This window comes from Enoplosus armatus, chromosome 10, assembly GCF_043641665.1.
Source record: "Enoplosus armatus isolate fEnoArm2 chromosome 10, fEnoArm2.hap1, whole genome shotgun sequence".
NCBI classification, from domain to species: Eukaryota; Metazoa; Chordata; class Actinopteri; order Centrarchiformes; family Enoplosidae; genus Enoplosus; species Enoplosus armatus.
Window position 1 is genome coordinate 8,766,485 of NC_092189.1, and position 24,584 is coordinate 8,791,068.

The window sequence follows — 24,584 nt, forward strand, 5'->3', positions numbered from 1 at the left end:
TGAATATCAGCAATATTCTTTTGGACTTAATTTCTAAAAGAAAAGAAAATGAGGTGCAGCCTTCAAATACCCATACTGGTTAAACCCTGACACACAGTACTTCATCCCAACAGTAACAAAAGAGCTTCCATCTCCCCTCCTCTCCTCTCCTGACACTGAAGACGGAGGAAGCGGACATGTGATAGTCAGCGTCCACACGTCACCAGAGCAGATGGAGCCTGAGAGGACCTTAAGTAACTGAGACGCAGCCGTGTAGCCTGGTAGTTAGATCGAGTGCCGGAGCCACTTCATTGGCCGCAGTGATACGATCTCCAAAAGTTGAAGTTGGTCCGAGCAGGGATTGGATTTAGCTAACAGGCTAGCAACTTTGCACTTATAAATAAGATGTGAGGAGGGGGTGGGGAGCAGTCCTCATGACATTTTTCCTATCTGGATCTTCTTCCAGGCCTCTGACGCAGTGAATATACAGGAGTCGATGATTCCCGCGACTGTGAACGTGCCGCCAACGATGGCACAGATCTATAGAAAAACAAGTCACTCTGTCAGTCTCACGATTTAAAAGCTTTGACATTTTATTCTCTGGTTAAAAATGGCTCGCTATCGTAAATTCTGAAAGTGCTGGAATCCAGCAAAGAGCCCTGCTGCAGCTTGACTCACAGTCCTAAGCCATGACTCATAATCACACTATAAGCACAGTCATACCCCGCCCATGCCTTAAGTCATGATAAACCTAAACAACACAAAAGACAAATAACGGTGCAGCTCATCAGCCAGGAAGCCAATTTAATCCTGACCGCATTATCAGTCAGCAGGAAGCTTTCCTGACCAAGTGGTACAGGCGGTGCCAAAATTCCTCAACTGAGAAGGTCAGGTGGGGAGTGGAAGCAGAGAACGATGAAGGGAATTCAGGAAGTCAAAGGAATAGTTTTTGGTACAGATTAAACATAATGTTTAACGTTTTCTATCAAGAAAGAGCTCAAAAGACCTCTTATGGGACATATTATAAGTTGTTATGGGGAACATGTTAGCTAACAGTTGCCTTTTTACACATCATGTAAGTCCAATATTAACTCTCCTTTTAGTTGTTTTGGTCTCCACCAACTCCTGAGGGAAACATCTGGCTCTCTAAATGCTCCACTATGTTCACCAGCTAGTCGCTAACTTTGTTTGATTGCTGTTTGGTGCTGGGCAGGTAGCATACAGTGGGTTTATCAGAGCGCTTTTTGCTGAAATCAGCTGCCTGCTGGTGAAAACAGGGTTGATGAGAGCATCTAGAGTGAACAAAAAGAGTAAAATTGTGGGCCGTAAAAACCAAAACAATTAGCTGAAAGATACTAAAAAGCTTTACAGTGGCTATATATTCCCATAGGAGTTGGTAGAACCAAACCTGAGATGAAAGAGTGTGAATATTGGACTTTCGCCAGGTGGACTGAGACACCAAAGTCCAAATGAATGCTAATGTTTCTCCGTACATGCTGGATGTTTAAATAGTAAAAAAACTGTTTGCTAACAAGTTCACCATATCAACTTTAATGGTTAGAACAATGTCAGTGTTGTACCACAGCTTGTTTCCGCTGCCCCTAAGCGGCAAAAAATCAGTTATTGCAACTTTATGATTTATGTCTATGACCTAAACATCACAATGTTCAGTGTATTTGAGACCTTTAAAGACATTTAATTAATTTCATTTCATTCATTTAATGCATTTTAAGACTTTTGGACAAAGAGTTTTTGTTGAGGCAAATCCCAGTAGAATTTACTCACTGTTGTGATGAAGCGGTAGAAGGGCTGTCTTCTCTCTGTGTACTTGACTGTGATCGGACTGAGGTCGTATCGGAACCAGATGGCCGGGATGATCCTGCCCGTGTGGCTGTAAGCAACATATTCCTGTGTGAGATGGGGGGGGGAAGAGCGTTACAGGTTTTAATGGGTTCTGGAGCTGCGCCTGGCGTGAGGAAATCGATTTAAAAATCGGCATCAAAATCAATAGAGAGGAATCATTCTTATCTCTAGTGGCGGCAACGGTGTTTATGAGTCATTACAGAATTGGTTTCGGATAAAGTCACTCAAGAGTCATGAATGATTCAGTTAAAATGAATCTTGGCTGAATAAAACTGATGAAGTGAGCGGGAGGAGGCTACAGTGTGTTGGGAGTTACTGTTAAGTGATGACATGAATATCAGTGAGTTTATATAAATCACACTTCTGCAAAAATCCATCCTAATTCACCTAAAGTATAAATTTGACAGTATTAATAAAATAGACACAAAACAGTTGCTGCTGCACTCCATGCAGTGATGCGTGCCTCAGCTGGACCTGTATTTATGCTCTGGCAATGAGATTTTGGAATACTCTTCACCGGCCCTCATCCTCCTCACTTCACAGCCGACCTGCACTGTTATTACTCCAAACTTCAAAACCCAGCTGTCAGTCAACACAGTTCTTGGAAGTGTGTTTATGGTTTGTTGACATCGAGGGAGCGTTTCCAGTCACAAGGGCCGAGCTTTCACTTCCAGGTGAGTGCACAAGTGAACACGGTGAATACATGCTCTGGCCATATGTCAGGATGCTTCCATGACAAGTGCAAAAACAACACATGACACGGAGGTATAATCGAAAAAGAAAGAAGAAGAAGAAGAAGAAGAAGGGAAGGAAAAGCACCTTGTTGGCTACCGTGTACTGGTAGGAGAACCTCTGTTTGCCTGACAGGTCTTCATACACTGTTGGAACGATCTTCAGTATGTAGTCATGTGAAGCCAGAGCTGCAAGAGAAAAAGTTATTTTAAGTTTTTTTTTTTTTAAATGCCTCTTCAGTGGCCAAAAATGGATGTAGTTTTGTTAATAATGACGCAATTGGCTGAAGCCTCTCCATCTGAGATGCAGTGTCAGCTACGTGAATCAAGTTTCCGCTCAGTTCGACAGACGTCCACTAGGTGTCTCATTTCATTGCATCGCTCTATGTCAGCAGGCAGCCTTACATGAATGTGGTCGTGATGAGTGCATGTGCGGCGTGCATACGTACGATTAGATGACAGCCTGTCAGCCCCTCCTAACGCATTGAAGGCCCCTTGTACTTTTTGTACCTGCGTGACAAAAGAGAGAAAAGAGATCTGTGTTTAGAAGACGATACTGTAGATCGTATCTGTGTCCATTTATTTTCCCCCCGGGTGTGTTCAAGTGTGTGTCCTCACCTGGAGCTTTTCTCCAAAGGCCAGCTTGTGGATGGTGTGGGTCATGTCAGGGCTTTGGGGCTGCGCTGTAGCACTGTGTGTGGACACGTGGAAGTTTCCTGGTACCTGAAGACACACAGACACAGACAGACAGACAGACAGACAGACAGACAGACAGAGCTAGGTAAGGTTGTGTCAGTAACAGGCACCTGCAACACATTTAGTTAACTAATGACCAAGTCTGAACACACACGCGCAGTTGGTTGGAAACTAAATGGTCCTTGCCTCCGGAAGAAAAAATCTAACCACTTTAACACGTTTCACATATTTCCAAATATTCCACAAGCAAGAGTGTTAAATGTACAACTGCTGAGTTAATCATTTTAAAACGCACTGGAAAGTCTGACGCACAAGATGGTGGCAGGATAAACATGGCTTCACAGGGCCCAGACTAAACCGTCAGATGTAACTGAAGCCGATCCCGGCGCTCTTCCATTTAACATAACTCAATTTAGAGTGGAGGGGGAAGCAGGTCGGCCTCATTTTGTGTCTCAGGCAGGGGCTCACGCTCTAACTCCAAGACAAATAAACAACATATCGTCCAAGAGCTCATGTCCCACAAAATATTAGGCCTCTTATTCGATCCATCATAATGTAATTACTGAGCACAAAAAAAGCAGACTTTTGCCTTTCTCTGAAGGTGATCAGCCACATAAAAAACATACTGTGCCTTACTTTGTTGATGGCGAACTCTCCCTCAAAGCGACAACCATCACCCTGGTTGAGAGGGACCTTCATCGAGTTGTCTATGTGACCGACCTCGTGGCGGCCCATCTCGTCCTGGATGTCCAAACCCACCACTGAAACAACAAGAGACATGGAGAGAATTAACATACATCATGAACAAGAAAGAACATGAACCAAAAGATTACACAGTTTCCTCTGCTGCTTCTACTGTTGAGACAATTCTTCAAACAATAGAAATTAATCAACAACAATTTTGATGATTGAAGAATCTCTTAAATCATTTGATAAGCAAAAATATCAAACGAGGGCTACAACTAACACTTTTCTCATTATTGATTAATCTATATTTTTTTAATTAATTGATTAGTTTTAGTGAGTAGTTTAGTCTGAAAAATGTCTTCTTACACACAGAAAAATAGCAAATCCTCACATTTGAGAAGCAGGAACCAGAGAATGTTTTAAAAGTTTTCTAAATACAAAACACCAAAAAAATACCAAACATTTGCTGATTTTCTCTGTTTTGAATGATAATCTTGATCTTTGATTTGGTCTATTGAGTTCAATAAAATAAAAAATTGAAAACGTGAAATGATAAGTGCTCTCACAGCCACAACATTATGAATAAATGTCAAAACAAACATCATTAGAAGTTGAAAATCTTTCGGTTTCAGACAGAACAGGTTATTTGAAGACGTCACCACCTTGTGACATCTTCTAGAAGGCATCTCTCCAGAAATTCTGATTATCACTGCAATGTAACTCTCAGAGTAAACACACAAAGTCCAAACAGACCACCTATCCTGCCCGGTCGCCCTCTCTCCGTCTGTGTTTTTCCATCTAGACTTCACTGACCCCCCCCCCCCCCCACCCCACCCCACACTGGCAGTGGCCTATTTTCAGAGCCTGCCTGTGCTGTGTGTTGGCCAGCACTGCTGCAGAGAGGGACGTCTGCCGGATCTGTGCTAAAACCTCCACATGCCGTGTGTCTGACCTTTGACATTCAAGACAAGTTCGACCCCCGCCCCCCCCCATCTTAGTCTATCCAGATCTCAAAATACAGCGCACAAATATAAGTGCACTGTAAGTCTGCCACTGTGAGTGAGTCTGAGCTGGTGCTTTCTCCTTTTTAAGACATTTAGAAGTGGAAGTGTCTTCATGTACAGTGGAAACGGGGGCGGGGGCGAAATTATTATAAGGTTATTACACGCACTTCTGCTTTTCCATGAAGTCACAAATCAAGACCTGGCAACCCGTAAAGGTCAGTGGACGGAGACGGTGTTTAACTCTGGAGCGGCGCAGCAGAGCAGATAAATAGTTAAAAAAAAAAAAAAAGGGAGGGATGGAAATGCCAGCTCTTACACGATTAAATGATTTCTCCCTCCAAGTAAATCTGTAATGGATGGCAACCTGTTTGGAGGCCTGGAAAATAAGCTGATGTACAATATTAACTCGCAGGGAGAATGTCTGAGGAACATTGCTGCTCATTACATGCAGCTGCAGCGTGGTTAGACCAATGTGTTTGAGCTGGTATTTAAGAGGGCCCCCACATTTCTACAAAAAAAAAAAAAAAAAAATCTGCAAATAAACAAAACCACCATGCACACAATCATCAAGAGCTTTAATTGGAAACAGCAGGAGGCAGGCCTTTGTTTAGCCATGCCATGAGTGAGCTCGTCACACATGGCCAACAGCTGTGCGTCCGCATGCCGAATCCTCTCTCGCAGAAATCTGGACTCCATTTTTCACACAAGCATTTAGTTGCTTTGCCATTTTTGGATATGGCTTAAATCCAATGGATGTGTGTTTTCTGTGCTGCCCCAAGCCTCGCCAATGTGCGCATAGATGTGGTGTGTGTGTGTGTGTGTGTGTGTGTGTGTGTGTGTGTGTGTGTGCGATTTGTCATTGGGCATAGTTTCTGACGGGAGTCATGAGGAGCAAATAACCAGTGACTGCTCTCCATCTTGGCAAGCTCCAGCCGGCCTTGCCCACTCCTCTGACATCAAAGTGCAGCATGATGAGCCAACAGAGGCAACTTTATGTCAAACTCAGATCACAGCTGAGAGATCAAACTGAGGCGACACAGGCCAAAAAGGCTAGGCGTATAATCCAGTGTTATCTAGGCGTGTGCCACAACACAGCTGGGTAAACAAAGCATTATGTAGTTTTGAGTTCTACTTCTTTATCTAGGGCATCATTTATCTTTTGCCAATATGCCGCGTTAAATGATAGGGTAAGTACGATACTCTGATAAGAGTCTGATAAGGGGAAAAACAAACTGTGAAAAAGAAAACATACAAACAGGAAGTGTAATGCAAAGAAATTGAGAGTTGTATATATGTGTATATTATGTATATACTCACAATCACAGTGTAAGTTTGGCAAACTGATGTTTAAACTCACTTCTATCTTCCCACCACTGTCTTTATCAGGATCATCCACATACAGTTCATTTACGCTGTGAAGGACAGAAAAGAGAAAAGTGGTTAGATAAGCTCAAACCAAAACCAAAGTCATTTTGAGTTGTAAAAAAGACTATTTTCTCCTCCCACAGCACGTCCTTTGCACACCACTTTAACAGTCGAGAATTCATCTTCTGCCAAATTGCAAGGAAAGAGCGTTTGTGTATCTGTCAGTGTAATTTCCTTCCTGTCCCAAGCCACCCCTTATTACACATCGCAGAGAGGCTGACGCATGCACAAAGTCAATTTCCTGTGAGAAAACCAACTCCATTCATTGGTTACAACACGGGCAGAGCAGAATATATCATAATGGGGGCATTGACATTCATGATTAAGTCCCTGTCTTGTATGTTTGAGACAGCAGGTTCTGTCCTTGTGTGCCAACAAAGGAACTGTCTCTAGATCAGTGTGTGTTTCAGCTACAGGATATTACAAGATGCACCATTTGATATTGCGATACCTACATTTCAGTGGCTATGAATCCCGTCAGCTCAGACAGGAACAGGAAGAGTATGAAGACACAGCAGAGGATGGAAACTGTGGGCAGAGAGGAAGAACGTTACAACGGATACCTTGTTTAAACGGTCACTGTTGATCTTGCGCATGGTACTTCTTTTCACATTAATCTCAAATTACACCAGCATTTCAAGGGATGATGAAAACCAAATGAGCCGGACTGTTCCAGCCATTAGGAATGGCTGACATAAGGTATTGACATTAATGAAATCACAGCGGCCATAAAAAATCTCCCTGTATAGCTGTTTTACTGACAGTGTTAAGCCTGCCATTACGCAGGTTTTTAAAGACCCTCCTACCCTAATTACACATTAAATACTAGCACAACAGGCAGCCATTACAGCATATCTGCTTTGAGAGGTGAGCTCATGCTACGTAAGTCCTACAAACAGCTCATTTTAGGTTTCCTTAGACAAACTCACACACTAACAATCAGACCAAAAATGGCTCCTACAAAGATGCTTTAAGGATTTAAAAGCTAGACAGAAATTAGGAATATCAAAAAATAGTATTTTTGTTCAGTCTGAGCCAAAGTAAAGTCTGAGCTTAAAAGGAGAAGCGGCCAGGCTGTCTGTTTCACTTCATTTGTCAAACTAATCAGCCAAAGGCTCATATCAAACGCTGTCATGTTTTTACTAAGATAAAAATGGAAGGAACTGATCTGTGTCTGCGCAACTGTGGTCTATCCGGTGTGGTGAGAGCCACGGTCAGAAAGCTCTCACTCAGAAGGTGAGGTGTGTTTACGTGGCAACTGTCTCCTAGGATCATACAGTCACATGACCTTGTGGTTGGCATGTCATCAGGGCCAAACCTGCGGCTAGTGGAGGCTTTACATAAGGTAATGTTTAACCAACAAACAATAGGGAGTGTCGCTATGACACATAGGTCACCAATTCAGGTTCATCTAAAGACTTGTACAGTAATTCTTCCCGGACTTCAAAGGGCGCAATACTGGAAGGGGATTACTACAGAATAATAAGCTGCTACTGATTTAAACTTTAACAGGTCCGCAATGGAAATACTGACAAGCCAAATGATTTACAAAGGCTTCACATGAGTGGTTTTGTTTAAACCTGAGCTCATCCTTCCCAGTGCTCACACATGGGATGAGGGCTCAAAAGTTGCTTCATTCTGACGGAGATGAAGGTTTTTTCCCAGAGCTGTGACACAGAGAATCAGAGACAATTAACACCATGAATCAGTCACTGATATATGAAACTAGCCCTGCATATCTGTAATCAGATATTTGTTTTTGTTCTGTCCAACACAGCACGGACAAATGAGATTGAATGATCAGCACAGGCAGGACAAACAAATATTGTGACAAAAAATCAGTCAGACAGCAGATTGATATATTGTGTCCAAAGCTACAACGGCTACAGAGGTACCGTTAACAGTAAATACCGTAAAAATACAAATTTAACTCAAAAGGAATGTGGGCCTAAAACAGAATAACAAAAGCAGACGAGGTTAGATATTTGGCCTTTTGTGAAATCAAAATCAACCCAATGCCCTCACCCCTAGACAGTGGATGGAGACAGGAAGGGTGTTCACTGTGTACAGGAAGAACTTCCATCCATTTCCTCATGGGTGGAAACTGTGCATATATCTTTAGCAAATCCATTCTCTGTCTCCCTGTCATCCAGGAAGGTGTTTATAACCTGTTATAAACTGTTCACTGCTCAATGACAGCACTGCTTACCCAATCTGTCATCAGGGTTGACATTTTGTTCTACCCTGCGCTGTCATCAGCTGACCAATGAATAACCAATATTAGAAAATGACTGAGGAGCCAAAAATGTGTCATCAGGTCTTTTGTGTTCTGTCATGCAGTGAATAATCAATACAATCCCTGATTACACAATGACTTAGGCCTATTGATGACAGGCAGGACAGCACATGACCTGACAGGAAAAGCATTTAGATTTCCACTGATGACTTCTCAGGTGCCCGTGGCGATGAAAGAGCATGATCATTAACATTCTTACCATACTAGTTGTGCTAAAACAGGTACTGCCGCGTGCTGACTGACTCGGGGTGTAGCTGCGACAAGCAGGTACATGAATTACAGCTGTCAACTCCTCCCCTTCCTAAACTGGTTCTCGATACATCCACCTCCCTAACCCTTTCTATTTACCTTCTAATGAAAAGCAAGGTAAGCTAAATGCTACCTCCGGAGTCCTGCTCGGATTACAATGCTATTAGTTATTGCCATTTGAGAGCAGACAGTATAGACATCAAAATGGGATAGAAGACGTACCTATCAGTTGAAAAAAATACAAACTAAAGGTTCCCTAATAATCTAAAAAGTCTGTTTGTGTTACTGATTGTGTTTTCACTCTGAAAAAACCCCAAAACAACCTAACTTTCAACACATTTCACAGACATTAAAACAAAACCTATTAATGGTAAATCAGCTAGTGAAATTGATGAAACGTTTATTATGAAAAAGGAATAGTTTGACATCTTGGGTATGCACTTATTTGCTTTCTTGCCAAGAGTCATGTCTGTATGCTGAATATGAGGCTAGAGATAGCAGGTGATTAGCATAGCTAGCCTGGCTCTATTATAGGACAACAAATTCAGCTAACCAGCACCTTTAAGACTCACTAACGTGTTCTATGTCATTTGTTTATTCCATACAAGACCAAACCGTAAAAACGACATGTTGTGTTTTAATACGAGCCTAGAGCAAATAACCAGTTAGCTGAGCTTAGCAAAAAATTGAAAACAGCGAGCTTGGCTCTGTCCTAACATAATTCGACCACCAGTACCTCTAATGCTCACTAATTAACACATTACAGCTTGTTTGTTTAATCCGTAAAAAAAAACTACGTATAAATCAACAACAAAACTACAACTTATCATTTCTACACTTTGGTTTGGTGTTAATTTTGTTACCTTCAGAAAAAAAAAACAGGCTAGCTGTTTCCTCCTGTTTTCAGTCTTTGTGCTAAGCTAAGCTAAGCGTCTACTGGCAGTAGTTTCATATTCTATGTACAGACATGAGAGCAGTATCAGTCTGTCCAGCAAGAAACCAAATAAGTGTGACTGAATGAGAAATATTGTACATTTATTGTACCATATTTGTTGCAAATATGGTACAATACATTTACAATATTTCACGTGTTATGCATATGTGGACAACTGTACGTCTAAAAACTTGACTAAACAAAAAATCAAAATAAAAAAAAACAGGCTCATAATTTTGTCCTGTTGTGTGTGACGGAGTACTCACTGAAAGCTCCTGTGTACGTAGGCTGCGTGAGATCTTTTGGCACTTTCCTGTAGATATCGAATCTGAGGAGAGAAGAGAAGAAAGGGAAACAAAAAAAAAAAGGGAAAGGGGAGTGAGAAAATGTAAACACTACGTGCTGAGAAAAGAAGCACATTCTGTACCCATAAGACTGTGCGATATTACAGAAGAGTGGTGGAATGTTAGCTCTGGACCACCGCCATTACACACAACAGGTCCAGACAGCCAGCCGCAACACACACACACACACACACACACACTTTTTACAGGGTTACATCCTTTGAATGTGTGCTCTGTAATTCTGACCTGACCTCAACATACACACAGGAAAACACAAACACACCAATGAAAAGAGACACTTGAAATTACATGACGTTACATGACAATTATATACAATAATACCAGCGGTGAAGGATTCAGTCTGGCAGCTTCTGACTGGAGATTTATTCTCATGTAAATCTACATATTTTCAGAAAGAATAGATGAATAGTGCGTGAATCAGAAGCAGAGGAGGGTCACCATACCACCTGACACAATCAATTCTCCTCTTGTGAAATACTGTTGTTGCCTATTTGGGGAGCTGAGAAGGGGGAAATAAATCTGCTGCTCAACACCGAAACTATTTCAGTTTGTGAGTTCTTGTCCTTTTTGGGCAGTGAAACATTTTCGACCCCAAACTCCCATCGCTGACTGCGCAAACCCCACCCACTCGCTTCTCTCATCTCCCCTCTCACTCTCCGTCCTCATCTCCTTCCAAAAACACACACATCTGTTCGCATTTCTTCCACCGAGAGAGCTGCCAGTGAAAGAATCACAGCTGATGCAATGCAGGGCGGGGGAGGAAGTGGGAGGGAGGGCTTCCTGTCCAGCCCCGACCCTGCCGCTTCGCTTGTTTTGCCTCAGCTCCTGCCTGCTTTCACTCCTTTGTTTTTATCTACAAGCACAAGGACCCCTGGACCCTTAACAGCCAGCTTCCCACCGTCTCTGATCCACATCCATCTATAACTTCCTGTAGCCATGTCTCTTTAGTATTAGATCACTGTGTGCTAATAGCCGGCCTTGCAGGATATATAGGGCAGACAGCATAGAGAGGGGCTGGGCAGGGGAGCTCAGGGAAGGGGTCGCTCTGTATCAGGTTCAGAATAACTTCTAGAGTAACACACTTCCTGAATGTTAAGCTGTAATGTGCAGAGGGAGGGTCTCTTTCCTCACGTCCTCTCCACCCAGCCACAGTACTGACCTCCTGAGACCACCAGACAGGTGGAGCAGAGTGATGTACACCATTGTCACGAGAAAGTCTAGTTTTGATTATCATCCTTCTGACTTCAGTTTAAGGATTAAATGTTCCCCCTGTGGGTTCCCCTGTGAGGAAAACATACGACCCATGTTGTTCGGGAAAGTTTTGTCAACTCTCCTCGTTGTGGTCACAACGGTCAGAATAGAAACAAGAACTTAAGTTCTTGAAAAGTTGGCATATTCGGGAGTTACTGAACGGCAACTATATGTAATACTGTGGGAAGGGTTTATCTGTATCACAGAGAGACCACTGAGCTTTTATTACAAATATATGACTACTCACACTATGTACAAATATATGATATTAAGCAAGTATACTTTTAAATTACATATTTAATATATCAATTATTGACATTTTAATAAATCTAAAATTTAACAACATTCGAATGTAAACTATATTGAGATAATTTTGATTTATGTATATAATCAACTTTTTTTTTTAAATATGTTATGTATTTACATGAATATCCTTTTTGGGTTACTGGTAAACATACTCTATGTACACAAGCTCTTTTTGAGTTCAAATAGATTTTCATTGTGTGTGAATGTTGCTTTCATAGCACATAAACAAACATTGGTTATATTATATCACACTAAAACAAGCCATCTTAATATACTTATTTGTATGTTTAAAATCAAACCATATTCATTTTCATGCTCAAGCTACATGACAAGTGGAGGTGATTTGCCTTTGAAACGCAGGTTATATATAGCTACAGAAATCCTCACTTCTTGGATCACAGATGTGTATTTTTAGCCGTCACAGTCTCCTACTGCTAACTTCGAATACGAGCGAGGAAACAAAATCTCAGTCAGCCGGTCACTCGAGACGTGAGGTAGAATCTGACGCTACATGTGAACTGTAAATAGTCTCAGATGGATGTACAGCAGACAGTCTGGATTATATCTGGACACAAGACACAAGGTCTGAATTACACTTGAAGTTAAGGGTTGGAGATACTAACTAAATTAATATTACAGCATCACAGCATACGATGGAGACTGACAAATATCCTAAGGGTCCTAAGGTTAACAAAAAAGGTGAATAAATACATAAATTCATTAATCTATTGTAGAAATACTAATACTAAGTTTAATTCAATTAATCATAAATTCCATATAATACAGAGAGGCCAGCACAGACTTAAAATGGAATACTTATTCAGTTTGAAAGGACAGGCACAGAGGAAGGCCACAGAGCTGAAAATGTATAATAAGAGTTGCTAAAGATGCAATTGGTATTATGTGCAACCACATATGTTATATAGTAAAATAAGGCCAGATTGAGGCTCAAACCACCAAAGGATGATGAACAGCCATGAGAGACATCTCATTCATTTCTTACAGTACAGTGGAGCATCATTCATATTGTTGAAATATGTTTTTATATATGACAAATAGGCTGAATATACTTTTGTTTAATTAAACCTACATATGGTAAAGTTGAAATATACTGGCAACTAAAACATTGTAACATATAATTTAAAATGTGCATATTTTATTTTTTACAATTGTTTAATATTATATTTTAAAATACACTTTGTCAAAAGTGAATATACACTTCAACTCCACCTTTGATACACTCAGGTGTACTTATTTTAGGGTTGGATGAGAACTCAGTTTCACTTCATTTCCTCTGCACAGAACATTTTGTATTCATGAATATTAATGTTGACTCTCGAGAGTTCACCTCTCGGTCCACAGTTGATGTTTGTAATTTCCTGAATTACAGTCAACACGTCTTCCTCCGTCACTTCCCACTGCTCAGTCTTCTGTAAAGATCAGATGCTCAGATGTTTTGTGGCGAGTGAGGACATGGTGTACCAGCATCTCTCTGTTGACACCACCAGGTCGCTTTTCAAGGAAGGTCCATTACTAAATAAACCATATCTCACAAATGAGTCATGGTGAGTCAGTAGTTCATTCCTTTTACGTATTGCTGAGTAAACCCACGTAACGGACCGTTAATGTTCTTCTTCTCATATGTGATCCGCTCACATCACAAGCAATAAGCAACACGTGTACCTGCATCTTTCTTTACGTATAGGACTCAGTCATCTGCCTGCGTCAAGTATCAAACGGTCACGTATTACTGTCAAGATAAAGAGATATCTATTGACACTGAGCATCCTGACTGAAGCTCTTAAGTCACCGTGATCTAATCATCACAGTAGCAAACACACTACATCATCAGGTTAGCCTAAACCAAACCCACGTGTGTCAATAAATGACATAATCTCAAGGTCAATTAAACTTGGGGACAAAAGCCTTTCAGTTATCCCCTCGTTCATTCAGAAGAGCTGCTGTTCAGTCATTCTGAATGAGGTTATCCTTATTATTAGAAGCTGACAGAAACTCTATTACACCTTTCAAAGGCAGCACAGAAAGCCAGTATGTTCTGATAACTGATCAGTGTTATTGCCGTTTTAGGTCATGTGTATAGGCGGTGTGAAGAAAACTGACAACTGACATTGGTCCACTCCCCCTGAGTGGACCAATGTCAGGGTGGTCTTTTTAACGGATGTTTGGTTTAAGGATGGGAATGCAGTCATCCTGTTTGAAACACTGCAATTTCACTTTGGACACAAATTGACATAAAACAAAAAGAAAAATCAATAACAATGTCAAAGCAGTGGTAATAATAAATATATTTAGGGATATTACAAGAAGATTAGATTCTAATAATCCTTTGGTCCCTTGAGACAGACTCTGTAAAAACATTATAAAGAGTCGGTCTAGACCTGCTCTATTTGTAAAGTGTCATGAGATGACTTTTGTTGTGATTTGGCGCTATATAAATAAAATTGAATTGAATTGAAAAATTACCAAAACAAAACAATTAAAACAAACAAAAAAAATATCACTGAATATAAATATATATATACACAATACAATATAAAACTCTGCTGGTACAATGAAAGTCTTTTAAATAATACAGAGGGCAGAAAAGCAGTACTCCATTCCTTAAAGTAAGCCTAAGCATATGAACAGGATATAGCCTAGTTTTTATGTTGTCTTAACATGCCTACATTAAAGTAGTAGTATGGCTTCATTTCAAAGGATATTCTATATTTCTCTTTTTTGTCAATACATTCTGCTGCCGTAAATACTCCCTAGAACACCAAATGTGTATTAATCCGCAACTGAAAATAGTCCTCAACAAATGCATTATTACCCCTGTTTGAGTAACGTTTGCTTAAAAACTACAACACCCAGCTGTTTTAGGAAATAACTGAGCCTTCTTTAAAAATGAAACAATCTATTTGTTGTTTGTTTTTTTAAAGATTTACATCTTCAGTAGGAATCAATGAGCTTGTGGCTAAATGCCACAGATCAGACACTAACGAGAGATGGTCTTTTCACAGCCCTAATCCTTTAACATTCAATAAACGTACTTCTGATGTAGTCCAATACGACACAGCATTCTGGGAATACATGCTACCCTAGCGTATGGTGTAATCTACGGTAATCTGTGTTGTTACACACTCTCACACTGTTGACTAACACCCCAGTATCTCTGAGTGGGCGAAACCTCAAAACAACTAGTTATTTCCAGCTGTTGCAATGCAGCTTTTGTATGATCAGGGCACCAAGTCAGTGAAGCATCTGAACAAGACATGACCACTTGATAACCCCATGACACACACCCGCTCTCACACCACCGTCAAACATAGGTCATCTGCACTGTAGTGGTGCATGAGAGAGTTACGCCAGATCCTGTATGTTGGTTAATTCATTACAACACAGCTGTGGACCGTAGGACAGACGAGAGCAACTGATTGACAGACGGCTCATGTGTGTCATCTAAGGCTACAACTCACGATTATTTTCATCATCAGTTACCCAGGTGACATCTACCATAGCTTGTTTTGTTCAAAACCAGTCCAAAACCCCAAAGATATTAAATTTTCAATTATATAATACAGAAAAAAGCAGCAAATCCTCACATTGGAGAAGCTGGAACAAGAGAATGTCCTTTTTGTGTTTGCTCTATAAATGAAATCATAAACTGATTATCATTATTATTTTTCTGTAGATCAACAAATCAATCAAATGTGATCACACTTCATATTTTGACCAGATTAAGGTCCAAGTCAAATATCACTAATTGTTACCGAGGATGAAAATCATGCACTGTGCCCTGATTTCCCTCGTCTGTATTTACACATAGTTCTCACCTTCCATTTAACCTTGTGTAGGAGATATCTATTAGTTAACACAACTAGTCATCTAATCAATTAGTCAATTGTCAGAAAAATAATAAGCTATTTTGATAATTGATTCATCGTTTGTCATTTTTTTCACGAAGGACTTGCTGCTTTTCTTTGTCATATCATTGTAAACTGAACAGATTTGGGTTTTGGCCAAACAGAACAAGACATCTGAACACGTCCCTTTGAGTTCGGGGAAGTTGTGACTCGTTTCACTGCTTTTTGCCATATAGACCGAACAGTTAAATGAAAACAATGTGCAGGTTAACTGAACATGAAAATAATCGTTAGTTGCAGCCCTACTACTTCACATTGACGACGTTAACACTTTCAAGTCAGAGTTAAGGATTGAGTATGTGGTTGCAACCATAAGACTTTGACAGTACACCTGTCAGTATCTGTCACTTCCCAGTGAAGTGACCACCACAGCTGAGTGCAAACATCCTGTCCTTTATTTTGATTCGGGTGTGCTCTGTTGACAGTTTCAACAGCCCCGTAGGTGTGACTATTAGCTCAGTGCCTGTTGCCCAAGTATCAACAGATTAGCTGAATGTAGTCAGGTGTAGTTCTACTGTTGCCTGTTTTTTTGTGTATTGGAGGCTAATGACTCTGAATGTTTTACCCAGTTTTGTGTACTGGATGAATTATAATGCTTTGATTTGTAAATAAGACTAAATCACGTTTGTTTAGTAAAACATGCAGCTGTGCCAAAACTGTGTTGACTGTAAAATGTTACTATGCCCTGACGTTACTGCAATCAGTTCCACGTCTTGCAAATATTAGGATGGTTGGTGAAATCTGCACATGCGCAGGCAGGAACCCAGACAAAAACTCTAGTGAGCATACCTGAGCATCACTCCGCCGACTCAACACACACTCTGCACCCCCTGCGACCACGAAGCCCAATCATGCCAAATGTGAAGCACTGCTGTTGCAACTTTGACTCGCTCATTAGTGGGCGATGCTTTGCCAACCGTTAATTCATCCGGAGCTCACAGACCGCTGAGCACCGCCACCGTCCCCTCGTACCTCAACCGAAATGAAAGGAAGCCCCGTACTCACCTCCTGACATCGAAAGGCATGATGTCTGGCCGTTTGACAAGGGGATTAGCGGACAAAGCAACAAACAACGGGCAACCATACAGCTCTCTTCAACGCTACCGGTTGTTCATCGGTACCGGGCTGACGTAAGCTTAGGACGCTTTGCAAAAGCTGATTGGCTGAGAGCTACTTCCGGTTCCCTCTGATTCTTCTTCCGCCGAGAGCGGTGCATCGTTTTTATGGCTTTTGTTCATTTAGATAGATAGAGAGAGAGAGATAGTAGAATAATCCGTTTGCAAACACATTAATCATATCGTTATAAATTGTTTAATATTTAAAAAATAATAATAGAAGCAAAGGGAATAATAACAAATCAAATGATTTTATATCGTTTTATTGACAAAAAATGATTTCTTGTCTAGTCTTTAGCCTATTTTATTAACTAAATAACTTGAACGTGAAATTTGTAAAACGTTTTTAGAAAGAAATGGTGTGTTATGAATATTGTTGACAATCCTGAGCAACATGTCATACCAAGAAAAGAGATGCTTTGTACCAGATGCAGTTAGTTACTCTCCATCTGCAGCCCCTGGACATGTAACACATTACAGGGTACGTAAGGGTAGCCTGTAATAAAGTACAGGGCACCCTTTTAATTAAAATCATTTAAATTTAGCCTGTTAATGTGTTAGAAAGTTGTTGGGAAGACATCCTAAAAATAAACTGACATCTTCTAAAATTCATATGCACAAATTAGTAGCCTACATATCCTCCAATAAATAATGCAGCAGTATAACACATGGTAATTAACCTATCCATTGAACTGATAAATACTCTCTTTCTCTTTAAGCTGTGAACTCATTTGTGTGCCCACTTGGTATGCTCTCACATACATAAACCAATTTTATTACTAACTTTATTTTAATCCACCCCCATTTGGCATTTATAAGCAGTATATACACAACTAATAAATGGTTTGCAACACACTATAATGTAGTTGAAAGCACACATTGTGGCATTTTCAAGTGTTTATTAATGTATTTGTTACTGTGACTCCTCCTGTGAAACCTCTGTAGCTTTGCTAATATAGTTGTGATCATATAAAATATTGTTGGCATACATTAATAAACCCTTACATATGTTCTTCTATCTGTTGACATCTACATTATAGTGCGTTATAAATTATTTGTTGTCAAGTGTTACCAATTAATCTGTAGTTTGAATAACTGCAGTGTATTCTGGGCCGGTTTTAAGTTTGTGATCAATTACAATTGAGGAATAAGAACAAGACAAATAGCTTATTGCGTTATTAAGGAAATAGCCCCTAATAACGTTTTGGTTTTATTGTACACACCCATATAATATGCTGATGTTAATTGGGCCATTGAGTTTGTATATCTGGCTACTATGTGGCCTCAAACAGCAGGCCATACACCATGTTGCCTTCATGAGAAAATTTCCTTATAAGACATTTTTTATTAAAATTCCTGTGGTGACATCTAATGCCCCTGTTGGCCCCAAACACACACTGTTTGGCTGACATAAAAAGTCTCAGCACATTGTTAGAAAAGCCTGCAAATAGTTCATCAGCATGGATCACTGGTTACGTGCATCAGGTTGATTTGTAGGCAAGTTAATTTTCAAGAGCTATGCAGCCATCAAGCTCAATGTTCATAAATAATAGGGATTTTTTTTCTCAGCAGTGTTCACATAATGGTCTAGGTATTTTGACCATTATGTTACCATCACAACCCAGAAACAGAGAGCTATACGTTATGCTTTGATGTGGTTGAAAAATGTATGTCATACAAGAAAATCCACAGACTCCGTTAGTTGAGGTTTTTTCCCATGGCAACACGTTTGTCTCCCCACACTGACATATATATGAAACGAAATGTTTTTGGCTCAAATAACGTGTATGTTGTTGGGCACTAGAAGTCAGGATAGGCCCTGTGTTTTCCCACTGATGGTCTCAGCTGTTGCCCGTAGTGACAATGACAGTAAACAGGCAGAGGATGACAGCAAGTGACAGCGAGGTCGGACCACAGGAAATGCCTTTCTGTCATCCTCTGTTTCACTTCCCTTTGTGGATGAGAGCTACAGTTGGCTACAGGCCATAATGATGGGAATCCAAACCAGAGCGACAACTCATGCTCTATTTCCAGACCTCAATTTCAATGATTTGTCACACAAACAGCACAGACACATGTTTTTGTTACTGAACTTTTGGTTTCACACTTTTCTTTTTGCTGGTTATCACGACCAAACAGCTACAGAGAAAATATGCTACACAAATTTAGCCAGTTGAACCTTTTTTAATATGTTTGGGAAAGCCCCAATATCACAGATAACAGTGGCATGTGCTGTGTATAGATGAAAATAGGGGTGAAAAAATGTTCTACTTGATGGAAATATACAATTGCTTCACAGAGCCTCCTCTGTACTATCTGTCTTTGTTCGACCCTTCAACCTGTTTAATTTCTTTCTCAACCTGCATCACTTCATGACTGGAGGAAAGACGCATTTACAGTGAAGACAAAATGTTTGGGTACAGACTGTTTTCAAAGCCTCTGGTGTGTAACATTCTTGCCTTGTGGCATGTGCTTCACAGTTGACTCATCTCACAGGAGTGTGAGGTTAAACTGGCTGGAGAGTTTTTGCACTCTGTTGTGATTGGTTAAGTTTTTCTCCCTTCAAGCTTCCCCTCCCCCTCTTCCTTTCTCACATAACACATCTACTTTCCTTGTTGCTTGAAGTAAAACAAGAGGGTCAAAACGACATGAATGTGGATTCACCGGGCTGAAAGTCCTCACTTGTTCACGTTACAGTAAAGTGAGAATGATGTCATGGCCTTTATAGTGTATGTCAGCAATATACAGGGTAAAACTTGATGATATGTTTGTTATAAAGACTTCATTACAAATAAATCAGCTGTGTAGTGTAACGGGATAACATAATCGGTTAATAATGTGACTAATGAGTTGCACTGTTGAGCTGAAACTCAAATGGGCTTTTGAATGGAGGGCTATGTGGCAACACTACCTGTTTTTAAGTCTGCTTAGTAAACATTCATTTCACAACAAAACAATCCCGGCGTGTCTCTGCTGTGCAGTTTCAACACACCCTCTTGTCAGTGTAGACGCCTGTTGTCCGTCAATAATGATCTTCCTGTCCTCCTTATGATGAGACAGCAGCAGTGTTGCCCACTCTGAGTCAGCAAACCAACGAATAAAAAGGGTTTCCCACAGTGATTGTGATCATGTTTGCTTTTTAAAATATAACTCTAATTTTGGGTCACACAGGCTTCATACACCTGTTTCAGTAAGGTCACAAATGAAACCACACTGACAGGTCAAGATTTCTCCATCTGCTGTGGTCTTCCTGGCAGACCAGTGTTTTGTTTCTCAGCATGTGGAAATTTACTGGACTTCAGATTTCTATACAGTGATTAACTTTTATGGTTAGCCTTTGCTCTCGGGGCATTGAACACTATGTACCTCTGACTAATAAAAACAAAGAATAAACTTTTATGGCCCCCATGGCAGATATTTACTGATTATCTTGTTATTTGTCAACTCTCAGGTGAAGAGGCAAAATAGAAATCTAATTAAAAAGTCACATCATGGAAAATTTGGCAGACGTTTTTTACACAAACACTTAAAATGAGGAGATGAATTATAGACGTGTGATAAAAGATCAAATAAAAGAACGAATAGACTTCTGTCTCCCAGCGAAGACTTGTTGACACCGCGTGCCCGCGTACGTGCGGTACGCCTGTACAGAAATGTCCCGCATGTGCGCGAGCCCCGTTCTGTCCCGCTGCACTCAGTTGGGGGGAGGCGATGACGTCTGCAGCGCTGGCAGGAAGCCAAGAGGGGCGGGCGCCTGACGTCAGTGGCCTCTCATTCACAAGCAGGGTCGTATATAAAGACTTTTCAAAGCGGTGAGAGGCAGAAGCTACTCACTGTAAACTTGAATATATTAAACTTTGAAGGAAGAAGCACAACTACCGGATACACACAAGAAGAGGAGAGGATCAGCTTAGATAGTCTTAAAACTTTGTTTTCTTGTTTGTGTGCGTTTTTATTTTTCCCTCTAAACAAGCTAACCGGAACAAGGGACTCGCCGCTTCAAAGATTAGTAACTTTGGGAGGAAGCCTTTTTCCACAACAACCTAAACTTCTGTTTAGCTGCCGTACACGCTTTATGTATTTGGATTTACTCTTTCTAACCCGCCGTCCTACTATGGTCATAATGGAGGTTCCCACCATCGACTGTGCGTCCCTCCGTGGTCTGTTGGAGGGCGACGTCCCGGGCTGCCTGGTGCTGGACTGCCGCTCCTTCCTGTCCTTCAACTCGTCCCACATATCGAGCTCCACCAACGTGCGCTTCAGCACCATAGTGCGCAGGAGAGCCAGAGGGGGTCTAGGACTTGAGCACATCGTCCCCAACGAGGACACCAGGAACCGGCTCCTGTCCGGGGAGTACGAGTCTGTGGTGCTGCTTGACGACCGCAGTTTGGACTTAAGCCAGGCGAAGAAAGACGGGACACTGATGCTGGCTGTTGCGGCCCTGTGTCGCTACCCCTGTGGAGCCAGCGTTTTTATTCTGAAAGGTAAGATAAAGTGGGTTTTACTGTTTAGGAGTCTCACACAATTGTTTCACTGTATCCTAACAACGGGGCAACAAATGCGGATTACAGCTGTCACCATACCAGCTGGTGCTGGGGTAAACAATGTTCCAAAATAGCCCCATGAGCAGTTGTCACCTTTTTGGAGACCCGCACTTAAAAGTGGCCGTGTCTCTGTGCTGTCCTGTGATCTGACCTAGCTGTCTTTTCCTTCTTTTTTGTCAGGTGGTTTTGACACATTTTCCACAGATTATCCAGAGATGTGTACCAAGCCCTCCCCTCCACAAGGGCTTAGTTTGCCCCTGAGCTCCAGCCGTCCTGGGAGTGCAGACCCAAGCTGCAGTCCATGCAATACTCCTTTATATGATCAGGTGTGTGTCTTTATGTTGTATATAAACGCATTGTGTACGCAACACGCTCTGTTTGTTTCTCACTTCCTGTTGTAGTGTTTTGGAGTTGACTGAATGGGGTTGTTTTGTTTATTTCCTTCTGTTCAGGGGGGTCCTGTGGAGATCTTGCCTTTCCTGTACCTCGGCAGTGCCTACCATGCTTCAAGAAAAGACATGCTGGACATGCTGGGGATCACCGCTCTAATCAACGTCTCTGCCAACTGCCCCAACCACTTCGAGGACTCCTTCCTCTACAAGAGCATCCCCGTCGAGGACAACCACAAAGCCGACATCAGCTCCTGGTTCAACGAGGCGATTGAGTTTATCGGTGAGCACTGCCACCATTTTTACTCCCTTCACACTTCCTCAACTGCCAAATGTGAGCGCCTATCACAGCTGTTACCTCCTGAGCCAGTTGATGGCAAGCAACACAAACACCCAACCCCTCCCCCCTCCTTCACTTCACTCTTTGACTCCCGGATTTAAATTTTAAAAAGTTCCCTCCAAAACCGACCAGCTGGCTCGGCACAGGCTCCCCACTCCACCACAATGGTGGTTACATCATCGCCACCTCTCAGGCGTGGAATAAAGGGATGCCCCCTTTTAATGAATTGCGAGGCAGCGGCCCCAAACTAGTTCTGTAGTGGGTAGGCTGGCTCGGCTTGAATAGCTCCCTCCACGCCACTCTTTGTTCTGGCTGAACAAAAGGCAATTTCTCCTCACTCACTGTCGGCCTTCCTCCCAGATCAATACCCCCAGCAGGGGTCTGTTCCCCTCTTTTGTCCATTCAGGCTGCCTCCTTTGGGAATAACCCCCACAAGCTCACACCCTGCACCCCTATTAACTGTGTTCCTGTGTCTTAATGAGCACTGTTGAATTTAAATAGCAACTGAAAGTGTTGCAAAGACTTTTGTGTTTTTGCCTTCCTGTGTCAGGGAGAGTTTTAACCTCCCATTCTTTGCAAACACATTTCATCACCTGATAGATGTTTACAGTGAACTGATGTTGCTTCTTCTTCTCTTCCCTCCCCCCACAGATTCAGTGAGGAATAAAGGAGGCCGTGTGTTTGTGCACTGTCAAGCAGGCATCTCCCGCTCCGCCACCATTTGCCTTGCCTACCTCATGCGGACCAACCGCGTGAAGCTGGATGAGGCCTTTGAGTTTGTGAAGCAGCGTCGCAGCATCATCTCCCCCAACTTCAGCTTCATGGGTCAGCTCCTCCAGTTTGAGTCCCAGGTCCTGGCCTCGTCTACCTGCTCCTCGGAGGCGGGCAGTCCGGCCATCGGCAACAACAGCACAGTCTTCAATTTCCCCGTCTCCATCCCAGTACACACCTCAGCTGGTCAGCTCTCATTCCTCCACAGTCCCATCACTACCTCTCCCAGCTGCTGAGAGAGGTGTCGGGAGCACAGACTTTCTTTAGACTTGAACTGCAACTCAAAAGTGACTCTGCAAAGAGCACTGCACAAAACGCTGTCCTGGTTATGAATCATTTTACGGTGATACTGGTGTCACCCGACAGAGTGGGAACTATTGTTTGGGGTCAGTTAATTTGACTCTGTGATCTGCTGGCCAAATCTCTGTCAGTCGGCCGCATCATTTCAAACCTACATTTGATAACTACCATCAGGCAGTATTAGTGTGTAAACTCCTAAATGTGAAACTCATCCACACTTTCAATCCTAGATGACTTGGGAAATGGCTGAAAAGGTAGTTGAGGTTATTCCTGTAGAGGAAGTTAGAAGTACCTGAATATTCTTTATTCAAAGGACTGATTTTTATTTATCTTTTTCATGAAGGCAACTGCTTTTGATAATCATAATCATTTTTAAGCAAACAAAACGGAGAGGGCTAAGCGTTGTCTCAGGAATGTTGACTTATCCTCTCAAATGTCTATTTTGCTTTCTGTACTGGTTAAAGAAAGCAATATAAACCTATTGCCCCACATGGCAAGGAAGTTACTCCTCCATTTGACGAACAATGAATGTATCCTCCCCCTTTTTCAGTGTAGATGTGGCTGAAATCTTCATGTTCAGTTTGAGAGTTGAATGGGTTGCCAATTCAAATGCAAATACCTGCCTTTCAAGACATCATGAAACCTTGACGATCCTGACACATTGGGGAAACGGACCATTAAATACCTCATGTTTCTGTACTGTGTACTGCAGCGCTGAGGCAGACAGAACCCCACAACTACTAACATGGGGACTCGTCAGTCCTCAGCGACTGCATTCTGACATATTTATTGAACTAAAGTAATATATTTCTTTATCATATCTATTTTTGCATATGTTTGTTTAAATGTTTTTATACCGTTTAATAAATCTCATCTGACTTTTGTACTCCGTTGGACATTTTCTCTTTTTTCTTGTCATCTTCTGTCTGACATATATATGATTATTCACTAGTGGCCACTAATGCACAACGACTTCAAGCAAATCAGAATTTTAATAAATGTCACATCTTTGGTGTAAACATTTGGTTATCTTCCCATACACCAATAATACTCAGTAACTTGAGGTAACTAATACACCATTTAAAGTGACATCTTTTGGTTACCAATTTAGCACAAAATACAAAACAAATTCATAAGCTTATTGTCTCCCAAAATTGAATTAAATTCTATAATTTTAGATAGAATCTGTGTTAATGTATATGGCCAGTAACATGAAACTAACCATTGGTTTCATTATCAATTCACTTATTTTCCCAATTAATCTAATGTTTGAAAAAAAATGGCCATCACAATTTCCCAAGTTGACATTCAAATAGCTTGTTTTGTCTGACCAACAGCCCAAAAGTAATTTAATTTCATTTAATATAAGACTAATAAAACCTGCAAAGCAGCAGGTGTGAGATCTTCAGCATT

The 24,584-nt window shown here is 41.3% G+C and overlaps 2 protein-coding genes across 2 annotated transcripts; one reads left to right on the forward strand and one right to left on the reverse strand.

Moving 5' to 3' along the window:
• Nucleotides 1-367: 367 nt before the first annotated feature.
• Nucleotides 368-16,823, reverse strand: ergic1 (endoplasmic reticulum-golgi intermediate compartment 1). Its single transcript, XM_070913648.1, has 10 exons — nucleotides 16,718-16,823; nucleotides 10,131-10,192; nucleotides 6,841-6,913; nucleotides 6,278-6,372; nucleotides 3,906-4,030; nucleotides 3,192-3,296; nucleotides 3,023-3,083; nucleotides 2,662-2,762; nucleotides 1,765-1,887; nucleotides 368-519 (listed from the first exon to the last, which is right to left on the reverse strand). Exons 1-10 carry the CDS (start codon nucleotides 16,735-16,737, stop codon nucleotides 412-414), a joined length of 873 nt encoding a protein of 290 aa, XP_070769749.1. The 5' UTR covers nucleotides 16,738-16,823; the 3' UTR covers nucleotides 368-411.
• A 3,840-nt stretch (nucleotides 16,824-20,663) lies between these two features.
• On the forward strand, nucleotides 20,664-24,057 carry dusp1 (dual specificity phosphatase 1). The gene is made up of 4 exons (XM_070913054.1): nucleotides 20,664-21,311; nucleotides 21,552-21,697; nucleotides 21,824-22,043; nucleotides 22,752-24,057. Exons 1-4 carry the CDS (start codon nucleotides 20,903-20,905, stop codon nucleotides 23,105-23,107), a joined length of 1,131 nt encoding a protein of 376 aa, XP_070769155.1. The 5' UTR covers nucleotides 20,664-20,902; the 3' UTR covers nucleotides 23,108-24,057.
• The last annotated feature ends 527 nt before the right edge of the window (nucleotides 24,058-24,584 follow it).